Source organism: Xenopus tropicalis, chromosome 7, assembly GCF_000004195.4.
Source record: "Xenopus tropicalis strain Nigerian chromosome 7, UCB_Xtro_10.0, whole genome shotgun sequence".
Lineage (NCBI taxonomy): Eukaryota > Metazoa > Chordata > Amphibia > Anura > Pipidae > Xenopus > Xenopus tropicalis.
Window position 1 is genome coordinate 114,721,258 of NC_030683.2, and position 12,089 is coordinate 114,733,346.

At 43.0% G+C, this 12,089-nt stretch overlaps 1 protein-coding gene across 2 annotated transcripts in view; it reads right to left on the reverse strand.

Annotated features, from left to right (window-relative positions):
- Positions 1 to 6,079: 6,079 nt before the first annotated feature.
- lmtk3 (lemur tyrosine kinase 3) overlaps positions 6,080 to 12,089 on the reverse strand; it is a 46,918-nt gene continuing 40,908 nt past the window's right edge. For both annotated transcript variants that reach the window (XM_012967512.2, XM_012967511.2), the window contains exons 14-16: positions 11,935 to 12,046; positions 9,544 to 9,789; positions 6,080 to 8,406 (exon numbers count right to left, since the gene is read on the reverse strand). In XM_012967512.2, the coding sequence (XP_012822966.1) occupies positions 8,393 to 8,406; positions 9,544 to 9,789; positions 11,935 to 12,046 (372 nt within the window). In that variant the 3' untranslated portion in view covers positions 6,080 to 8,392. The remainder of the gene's footprint in view (positions 8,407 to 9,543; positions 9,790 to 11,934; positions 12,047 to 12,089) is intronic.

A 12,089-nucleotide genomic window follows, 5' to 3' on the forward strand; every position in this document is an offset into this window, starting at 1 on the left:
TGCACAGCCTGGCCCCCAGCATTTCATTGCACAGCCTGGCCCCCAGCATTTCATTGCACAGCCTGGCCCCCAGCATTTCATTGCACAGCCTGGCCCCCAGCATTTCATTGCACAGCCTGGCCCCCAGCATTTCATTGCAGAGCCTGGCCCCCAGCATTTCATTGCACAGCCTGCCCCCCAGCATTTCATTGCACAGCCTGGCCCCCAGCATTTCATTGCACAGCCTGGCCCCCAGCATTTCATTGCACAGCCTGGCCCCCAGCATTTCATTGCAGAGCCTGGCCCCCAGCATTTCATTGCACAGCCTGGCCCCCAGCATTTTATTGCACAGCCTGGCCCCCAGCATTTCATTGCACAGCCTGGCCCCCAGCATTTCATTGCACAGCCTGGCCCCCAGCATTTCATTGCACAGCCTGGCCCCCAGCATTTCATTGCACAGCCTGGCCCCCAGCATTTCATTGCAGAGCCTGGCCCCCAGCATTTCATTGCACAGCCTGCCCCCCAGCATTTCATTGCAGAGCCTGGCCCCCAGCATTTCATTGCACAGCCTGGCCCCCAGCATTTTATTGCGCAGCCTGGCCCCCAGCATTTCATTGCGCAGCCTGGCCCCCAGCATTTCATTGCACAGCCTGCCCCCAGCATTTCATTGCGCAGCCTGGCCCCCAGCATTTCATTGCGCAGCCTGGCCCCCAGCATTTCATTGCGCAGCCTGGCCCCCATCATTTCATTGCACAGCCTGGCCCCCAGCATTTCATTGCACAGCCTGGCCCCCAGCATTTCATTGCGCAGCCTGGCCCCCAGCATTTCATTGCGCAGCCTGCCCCCCAGCATTTCATTGCAGAGCCTGGCCCCCAGCATTTCATTGCGCAGCCTGGCCCCCAGCATTTCATTGCGCAGCCTGGCCCCCAGCATTTCATTGCGCAGCCTGGCCCCCAGCATTTCATTGCGCAGCCTGGCCCCCAGCATTTCATTGCAGAGCCTGGCCCCCAGCATTTCATTGCGCAGCCTGGCCCCCAGCATTTCATTGCACAGCCTGGCCCCCAGCATTTCATTGCACAGCCTGGCCGAGAGAATTAAAGGAAAATTATACCCCCCAACAATGTAGGTAAAAATACTGTATATTGCATATGTAAAACCCTGCTTCATCTAAACAAACCATTTTCATAAAAATATACTTTTTCATTAATATGTGCCATTGGGTAATCCTAAATTGAAAATTGCCATTTTAAGTATGAAGGGCCGCCCCCTGGGATCATAGGATTCACAGTGCATACAAACAAGCCAAGGCCCGCACCCACCAAGGCTGCACTCTGCACATAGTGTTACATTTTTTTTATCCGGCACGAGGTATAGGGTGTCCCTGGGTCTATGCAAACAACCCCCCCTTGTCCATTATTAGTCCAATATATTTTCTAGTTATCAGGGTGGAGTCATGGGCGGAGATAACCCCGTTTGAATGGATCAGAGTGCTGTAAATGTAAATCCTCTAACTGAGACAAAGTAATGTCATGTGACCACACCAACAAAGTACCGGCCAATCAGTATAAGATCTTATTTTATTTTTTTTTGTTTTTGGCAAATATTATTTGGCGAACAAACACCATTTTGCATGAAAAATTCTCGTTTTCAATTTGCACTTAAGAACAGCAAATGTACCTATTTACAGACAAATTGTCAAAATACATCACATTTTAACCATGTAAAAATAAGGTGAGTTTCTGAGAGATAATACTGGAGTATTTATGGTTTCTGTATATATATATTTATACTATCGTTTTTTCTTTCATTTTTTTTTAATCGTTTTTTTTTTATATATGATGAAAAGAGAAGTGAATGTTTAACTCCTTGGATACCAGAGTGATTTCAGCGGGGTGCCGTATCTCTTGCGCCCAGTGGGGTAACAAAACACTTATACGCTGCCATAGTTCTCCTCATGTTCTTTTAGTTCCATAAAGGCCTAGAACAGCTTTTGATTGAACACAAACAACATAAGATATAAAAGTCAATCTTGGGGGACCCTCCCCCATGTAACCATGTTCCAGCATTCTCTCCTACCATAGGCTGTTGGAAACGGTTGGGTAGTCGTGGGTTATATATATCGGAGAGTAGCAGCTACTCTGCATTAACCCCACACAGGGCTACGTTGAATGGGTTCCTAGTATGCATCTTGTCTACATGGCTTTCAACTCATGCAACCTAGCCCATGTGTGTAGATATAGGGGAGCAGGTCTGGACTGGGCTTCAAAATAGGCCCTGGCATTCCTAATACCGAGAGGCCCAAACAGCCCCCCCACCAGCCCAATAAATAGTGTCTATGGCATCTTACAGCAGCCCCTCTGGCATTTGCCAGAACCCACAGATTGCCAGTCTGGGCCTGTAGCAGAGTAGCAGGTTGTGGAAAAGCATCAATATTTGACATATACACAGCCCAGAATGACTTTTATTTATGCAACTGTCCTATCAAGAAGCAGTACTATGGGATGGCACTGGCATTGGCTTACCTAGAACCTGCACGTGTATTCAGCCGGAGGCAAGTTATGGAGTTAAGTGATTCCACCACTGCATGAGATCAATCCCATATGGATCAAGCTAAGAGCAGTACAAATAAGGGTTAGAGTCAGCTTATATAAGGTTTGCATATAACTGAAACGTTATGTTATTTTGTTCCCTAAAGTGGAATGTTGGGAAAATTAGTTCTTGAGCACCAAAAATGCACGAGAATTGCAATTTATTTACTTTTGAAGAAGATATAGTTAGTTTTCTTCTTGTACCTAGAACCCTTTTTCTAGAAGTCATACCTCCAGTCATACCTCTAGTGACCCCTCTAGTGCTATTGCCTACCTCTACTAAATATTCTTATATGCTCTACCAATTAGCATTGTGGGCAGAGTATCAACCCCTGTCTTCTTTACTTTCTACACTTAAAGGGGAACTCTGCATGAGATCAATCCCATATGGATCAAGCTAAGAGCAGTAGAAATAAGGATTAGATTCCGCTTGTATAAGGTTTGCATATAACTGATACCTAGAGACTCAATGTTATTTTGTTCCCTAAAGTGGAATGATGGGGAAATTACTTCTTGAGCACGAAAAATGCACAAGAATTGCAATTTATTTACTTTTGAAGAAGATATAGTTTTCTTCTTGTACCTAGAACCCTTTTTCTAGCAGTCATACCTCCAGTCATACCTCTAGTGACCCCTCTAGTGCTATGTCCTACCTCCATTGAATATTCTTACATGCTCTACCAATTAGGATTGTGGACAGAGAATCAACCCCTGTCTTCTTTACTTTCTAAATTAAAGGGGAGCTCCCCCCACACACAGAGCCCCACACAACACAGAAACCCCTAATATACCTATCACTGTAATCTGTTCCTTCATGAATAAACTATGAATAAATACCATTATATGCTGAAATCCAGCTGCAAAACAGTTCTTCTCTTTCTGCATCATTTGAAATCCTGGCAGGGGAGGAGGGACTAAAACATTGATGTTACAAGTTGTCACAACTTCTCCACAGCTTACAGACAGCATGCAGGAACTACATAACCCACAATGCATTACACTGTGATGTTCCTTTCCTTATTGACACCACGTGTGCAGGGAATTGTGGGATTGGGAGGATGCAGGCTGAAGGCAGGCTGAGGACAGGCGACTACTGTTACATTTTATTTGAGTCACAAAGTAGTCAGCCAGATCAGCAGGGGAACAGGGGGCGGGGCTTAGGGAACTGTTCCAAACCAGATTATTACATTAAAATCATGAAAAGGCTGCATATTTTTTAATTGATGTATATTACAATGTTGCTTGAAATTATGTTTGCTTTTCAGAAAGCTGCAGTTGTGTTTGGGTGGAGTTCCCCTATAATGTTGGCAATATTACTCACAATACACAAATGTCATAGGGCGTAACTACACACAGGGCTGGACTGGGGGGGTGAAGGGCCCACCAGGGCTCCCGCCGGCAGCACCCCCTAAACCCCCTCGCAGGGGCCCCCACCCGACGTCCTACCCCAAGTATGTAGTATGCGGTCAGGCAGGGGGAGTGCCGCAAGGGTCGGGTCTGGCCGCCGGGGCCCACTGGGATTTTTCCTGGTGTCCTGGCGGCCCAGTCCGACCCTGACTGCATATGATGTGACTTGGTCAGGTCTTGGTCTAAAATGTGCAGAATGGGAATGCTGGGAGGTACGGAGCCGCCGCTAGATCATGGTGCCATAGTACTACTTCTTTGAGAATAAGAACATAGAACATAGTGCTTGCAGACAATGATATTTCTCTGGACCATTGTTAATGTTAAAAAAATAAATAAATATGGATAAAAATAAATATGAATCCTACAAATACACATTCATGAGAACTGGGTTTTCAGATTAAGGGATTTTTTTTTTTTTTCTTATCCTACAAGTCTTTTAACCTCACCAGGATATATCCACAGATGAGCCGCTACGCTGGCGTCGGAACCGGATGCCGACCAATGGGTGATGAAGACACGGATGGAATCATGGCGGGAACGTTCAGAGGAATTTCCATTGAAATCCACAGCTGTAAGCGCGTGATTTCATTCCTAATCCGAATGGCGTGGGACAAGATGGCGTCCAGGGGCCATAGCAATGTACGGGTGTCTTTCCAGAATGGAAAAAAATATTATTTATATTGTTTTTGAAAGACAAAACTGCTGTTCATGTGATCAACAAATGGTCTGTTTCCTGTGTTGTAACTGATATCCAGAATGTGCATAATCCGGTGCCAGGAAAGAGAAGTTTTCCATGAAATTCTTCTTTCAGCCATTCGCTATATATATATATATATATAAATGCAAGCCTTGTCTGCTTGTCCGTGACGTTATTAATCAGCAAGAGCAGCAAACCGATAAGACCAGCCGCCGGGGGTGGTTAGTGCTAGTCACTGGCACCCAGTCTAACTGAAGTATATATTCCTAGATATATATATACTTTTCACAGTAAAATTCCCATTGAAAATCAGATATTAAATTGTCTGTAATGGGCTTTTTTTTTAATTCATAACCCTCAGTGCAAAAAATGGGTAATTGCAGTAAATGTCCATTATTCCATGTTATTCATGTTCCTACTGCACAAAAGTCATCATTCAGACCAATAAGGCTCCTCTGTATCAGGGGACATTTGGCACTGTACTGAATATGGTTTATCGGGTTTACATTCTGTAAGGGGAAAAGGCAAAATGTGATTGGCAGTTGGCTGAAGGGGAAGCTGATGTTGAACTTCCTTTCTCATAAACACCAATGCCCTATGTGTGTGTAGATCACACGGTTTCCTTGACTTCCACTTCTTCATAACTGAGACATTTATAAGAATGTTATTTTATAGGTTTCTACCATCAGTTATGTATTTATGTATCTTAAGGTATAATATACCCCCAACTACAAATGCGTAAGGATATATGCAGGGGGTCCGACCAGCAGGCTTGCATCTATTGTTTCCAGCTCCCTTAATCAGATATATCAGGGCTGTCTAGCTGGAGTCCTGTGGGTCAGATGTGGCCCTCCAAGGGATTCATATAGTATATAAGAAATCCCACTACATGTAATTAGTTGGATCCAGGTATGGGATAGATCTGTTATCTGGAAACCTGCTATCCAGAAAGCTCCCAATCAACTAGTTCAGATTTTTTTTTAATATTTTTTCTTTTTCTCTGTAATAATAAAACAGTACCTGTACTTGATCCCAACTAAGATATAATTACCCCTTATTGGGGGCAGAACAGCCCTATTGGGTTTATTTCATGGTTAAATGTTTCCCTTTTCTCTGTAATAATAAAACAGTACCTGTACTTGATCCCAACTAAGATATAATTACCCCTTATTGGGGGCAGAACAGCCCTATTGGGTTTATTTAATGGTTAAATGATTCCCTTTTCTCTGTAATAATAAAACAGTACCTGTACTTGATCCCAACTAAGATATAATTACCCCTTATTGGGGGCAGAACAGCCCTATTGGGTTTATTTCATGGTTAAATGTTTCCCTTTTCTCTGTAATAATAAAACAGTACCTGTACTTGATCCCAACTAAGATATAATTACCCCTTATTGGGGGCAGAACAGCCCTATTGGGTTTATTTAATGGTTAAATGATTCCCTTTTCTCTGTAATAATAAAACAGTACCTGTACTTGATCCCAACTAAGATATAATTACCCCTTATTGGGGGCAGAACAGCCCTATTGGGTTTATTTAATGGTTAAATGATTTCCTTTCTCTGTAATTATATAACAGTACCTGTACTTGATAGTAACTGCACTGTATGGATCCTTATTGGTGTAGACTTAAGGTATGGAGATCCAAATTACGTAAAGACCCTTATCCAGAAAACCCCCTGGTCCCGAGCATTCTGGATCACAGGTCCCATACCTGTATTAAAATTGTTCATTAGTTCGGCCATTACTGGGCACTCTACACCACTGCCCTCCCTGCAACCACAGGGTCTGCTTCCTCTGTAGTTTTACCCCTGTTAGTAGCCTTAAGGTATGAAGATCCAAATTACAGAAAGACCCTTTATCCAAAAAAACCCAGGTCCTGAGCATTCTGGATAACAGGTCCCATACCTGTACAAGGGATAATGTACCTCCTGCAGAAAAATTCTACCTATAGGGATACCTCTATCCATATCATTTACAGTAGGTCGTACTTTATCCCACTCCAATGTATAATTTTCCCAAAATAAGTAGAGAAGTGATTTTCCCAGTGCCTTATCAGATAAAGGATAACACCCTGATACCTATTTTTAACATCAGTTGCCACCTCGGCACCGTTGCTATATGTCACCATATGAATTTCCCCGGCATTAAAGCACGTGTCTATTATTATACCTATCTCTGTTTCTCAGTGGTTCTTCTCCTCGACTCGGTCTATTCTTGGCAAGTGCGTCATTAGCCGACGTTGTCGCTTACCTAACTTTCACAGCTAGCTGTTCCTTATGGACACGCTGGTTCTACTTAAGCTTCCAAATATTCTATGTGGAGGTCTGAATGGTTCTTTTACCATTGTTCTATAACAGTGCAACATTAAAGGGATGCAAGGTTCACATCCATATGCCTTCATGCATGCTATACCACTCATAGTCAGAAATACGTAAAAAGGGCTACATGTTGGTTCCAGAGTTATTCGAAAATACACAAAAAGCCTAAAAAAGTCAATGAGTTTGAAAATGATAGAGAATATTTGCATCTCGGTTTGATGGCCCATGTCTAGCTGCGCTGGGCACAATAAAGACTTTGCGGGACTTCTTTATCTGTATAAATTAGCAACCTTTGGACCTATAACTGTTGCTGGAATATAACTTTGACCCTTCCACAAAACTGATGGGCTGCAGGTTGGGCTACGCTAATGCCAACTGTAACTTTGCCCATCTTTTCCCACTGTCACCATCCTGGTCCCAATAGACCTGTTATTCTTCACTCTTCCTACCTACACCTGTCCACTATGTGTTGGACCCAGGACTGATGACCCTGTCTGCACCTCCCTTAGAAACCTTTATGCTTATTGGGGTTCACACCAAGGTTCAGTGTGTACATTAGAGGTTGGAATGATCTTCTTGTAGCAATATATCATATACAATTCCTGCATCTTGTTTAGATGTTAACACAACATTCTCTGCTATACAAGTCTCAATGTTGGAGCCCTATTCCATAATCAGGTCATCAAACTAAAGTATGTTGCACTGTTATTGAACAATAAATTGATATCTTGAGAATTTCGGGTAATAGGGATTTCCAGATATAGTTTTGGAAATGGCCACTTTCATAGAAGAGTAGCACAATGTTAGGCTTTACTGTTACCAGCTACAGGCTTACTTATATTCCAGTAGAACACAAATTATTGGCCCAAAATTAAATGATGATGAGTATTCTTTTCCAGTTGGCAATGTATAGATTGGTTTTCATTCCCTTTACATCCATTCCTTTGGGTTATATGTTCAAACAACAGGGGAAAACAAATCAATGAGGGTTTCAGGCCACGGTGAATATACACTAGAAGCACAAGAGATCAGCATGGAAAGTTCAAATCGCTGCTGGAATTGGACATCAATAGAATGGAATCCGTTTGGCACGTTGAGAATATAAAAAAATATTCCCTGTAAAATCTGTATGACGTGAAGGTCTTCCATGCTTTATCTATGAGGAGCTCATTTCCAGGCATTGATCATTGCGGGACTAAGGATATCCATACATCTCTAGCATCTCCATCCATTGGCTGGAATACTTATGCCTCTTCCAGGCCTTGCTGGTCCTGTATGATTATATATTATCTTGTTCGTGGCATGATCCAGAGCTGACCAAGCAATGCCTGCTTTAGAGGCCACAGAGATAGGGGTGTGCTGGTATAATGGATATCAGACTGGGATTTGCCAGTGCCTTTAGTTTTCAATACCTGCAATGAAGAAGTAGACAGTTACCAAATAAACAGTTGTTTTTTTATTTCACATGATCTCCATCATAGCTAGGAAAAAGCTGAACTGCTTATGTTACCCATAAGCAATAGCTGGAAAGCCGTCAGAATTAATAGCAACACGTTGCTAAGTAATCAATCAGAAGGTTTATTTGCTGACAAACCCCAGGCTTGACTTTAACTGATCAATCTCTACCTATCAATGACTTGATCAATCTCTACCTATAAGGCAGAGATATCTAGTAGGGTGATAATTTGGAAAATGTAAGACTAATTGGTTATACGAAATATGAGTATTAGTTACAGCAGTGCTGTCCAACTGGCGGCCCGCGGGCCGCATGCGGCCCTCGACCCCCCTCTGTGTGGCCCCCCACCTGTCTGGCTGCTTTGATGGCTTAACTTTGTATCAGTACTGAGATTAACTGGCCCCCTGCATGGTTATCACCTCAGATTCAGGCTGTAATCCCCCTGTATTGTTTAAAACTGTAATCCCCTGTGTTGTTCACACCTTTTAATCTCTGCATTGTTTACCCCCTGCAGTGTTCACACCTCAGGCTCAGGCCTAGGCTATAATCACCCACATTGTTCACCTCTTCACACCTCAGACGTATGTACTGCCTGGCCTATACTGCCTGTGTATAGGCAGCATAGGGCAGGGAGGGTATGGCACCCACAGGCAGCATAGGACAGGCAGAGTATGGCAGGCAGAGTGCTGCCTGTGTGTGCCATACTCTGCCTACCCTATGCTGCCTGTGGGAGGTGAACCTGGCAGGGGTTTGTTCTGAGAGTTTGTTAGCAGTTGGAAATAGCCATTAAATGGTCCCTAAGGTGTGTAATTATATGCTGGGGGTTGCTGTGCTATCCACAGGGGAGAAGGCATATGGATTTAAGGGTGTGTCTTAATATGACATAATATAATTCTTTAACATATGAAAGATGGTTGATATCCCTGCAGCGACCATTGTGATAAAATGGGTGTGGTTTGAAGTGTGTGTGGTTTAAAATGGGGGAGTGGTCAAAACTGGCTTCCATTAGCGGCCCTCCACCATGTATGCTAGAGAAATTCCGGCCCTCGGCACCGCAGAAGTTGGACAGCACTGAGTTACAGAATGCACTCACCTGCAGAGGGCGCCACATCTGTTTCAAGCACTGGATGTGGATCCACAGCTGGGGAAACTGTAAAGCGTGTGAATCGGAGTGTGTCCATCAGGGAAGGGTCCACCCGTTTCCCCTGAAACGTTGAAGGAGGTGGCGGTGAGGTGGGATTTATGTGGGACTTCAGTGCGGCTCCCTCAGTTGCCATGGGAATAAATGAGGAATTCTGGGTCATCAGTGGGAAATCATCATCCCACTCAAAACTTCCACCTGCATAGAGACAGTCAAGACAGATAAGCCTTATATTTTTTTAATTGCAAAAGTGGAAAAATGTCAGCAATTGGCTTTGATAGAAATACAGCATGTTTGACTAACAAATGCAATGAAGTGTATTCTTTTCCCTTTGGTTCTCCTACCCCATCTGTCTTACCCTGGCTGTCCACAAACTTCCTTATTATGTCTCATAGCTCTTCTATTGTGTTATAATCCCCATGAATAGACCAGAATAGGGAATGCCCTATGATTCCAGGGAGTGTGGTGCTTCCCACAGAGTAGTAGACAATGGCAGGCAGGCAGACATCTCCAGGGGGGTTAAAATACAGTACATTTTGGGGGGCAATGAGAGATAAATCCTAAATATTAGCATTACTAAAATCAAATGGCTAAATGAACATTCCAATCCTAAAATCAACCACTGCCCATGTCCCTGAACCATAGGTGGATTGTAGCCCAATAGCAATCTATCTGTGTTTCCATGCTGCACCACAGTAATTTAGCACAAGGCATATGGGCACAAAGCATTATGGGTAGGACACAAGTGCTTTATTTATAGGGTTCTAAGTGGAGCAATGTTGTGCCCCTTAGCCTCCAGCACTGGACCTGTTCCCTTGGTAAATGAGAAAACCAAGTTCTTGCAGTCAGCGCTATACAAAGTATTAACATCTAATGCCTTATACAGGACTATAAAATCTACTCCATGTGATATATTTTCTGAGCAGATTAAAATACTTCACATTCTTTTCAAACATATTTAATCAAGTTATAAATTACAAGAGTAAATAGCATTGGTGCCTACATAAGAAATAGCTGAATTGAACACTCATCAGTTCATAATGATCCAAGCCTTATTTGATGTCCCACAAGGGGTGTTTGTTATACAGTACTTACTGATAAATCCTTGGTCCAAAATAAAAATATTCCCCCCTTTTTGACATGAGCTCAGTCAGTTGTACTATGTAAAAACAAAGGGGAAGTAAAAAAAAAATCCATTGTGAAATGATAGATTCTGAAACTTGAAGTCCCTCTGCTTTCAAGAGATTCTATGCACCACTCAGTATGGAAAGCAGAGGGACTTCAAGTCCTAGGGGCACATTTACTAATCCACGAACGTCCGAAAAGCGTCCGAACGCGTTTTTTTTCATAATGATCGGTATTTTGCGACTATTTTGCGAATTGGTGCAAATTTTTTGAGCGCTCAATCCGAAAAAAGTTGCGACAATTCGCGAAAGTCGTAATGGCTATGAAAAAGTCGGGACAATTCACGAAAGTCATAGTAGGATTGAAAAAGTCGCGACAATTCACGGAAATTGTAATGGCTATGAAAAAGTCGCGACAATTCGCGCAAGTCGTAACGGTTACGAAAAAGTCGTAACGGCGACGAAAAAATCACAAAAAATACGAAAAAGTCGCAAAATGTTCGTTTTCCAATCCGAATTTTTCTCATTCAGATTCGTGGATTAGTAAATCAGCCCCCTAGAATCCTTCACTTTACAATAGAACAAGGTTAGGGAGTAGTGATGAGTGATTTTTTTCCATCGGCATGGATTCGCCACGGAAAAATTTGTCACACGTAAAAGGTTTTTGTTGTGTGTAAAATTGGGTGTGGTCATGTAAAAAAGGGGCGTGGCCCTGCCAAATTGGATGTGTCGCAGCAAAAAAAAGGGATTGGGTGTGGGCGCGTCAAAAAAGGTGGGCGACAAAAAAATGCGGCCCACCAAAAAAGACGCATGCGACAAAGGCATTTCGCAAATTTTTCGCCGTTTAGCAAATTTACCCTCATAGTGATGAGCGAATCTGTCCCGTTCGCGAAACGGGACAGATTTGCTCATCACTATTAGGGAGCACTTTCAGGACTCTCCCAGCCAAAGTGGGTTGGGAAATTGTTCTTATGACCTAGACATAGACTATCATGGCTTCCCTTCAGTTGATGGAATCAGGTATGACTGTGTATATTTAGGTCTGGAAGTTCAGATAGTGTTTCTTTACAACTGAATCAACTTATGTCAAAGTGGCAAAGGGGAGGGGGATATTTTCCCTTTAAATTAAGTTTACCAGTTTGCTCTTCAATTGCAGAGATATTGCAACACCCTTATATGACAGAAATACCAGAAAGATCATTATATGAAAGTGTCTTACTGAAACCATCAGTTGATGAAAAATTATCAATGGTTGGGTCTACGTTGGGGTTGTGTGGAATCTGATCCCCCTCTGCACCACTCTGATTACTCAGTTCATTTGTCGGTGTCTCCTACACAGACGACAAAGGACAAAATTAAATTAAAAGGTGACGT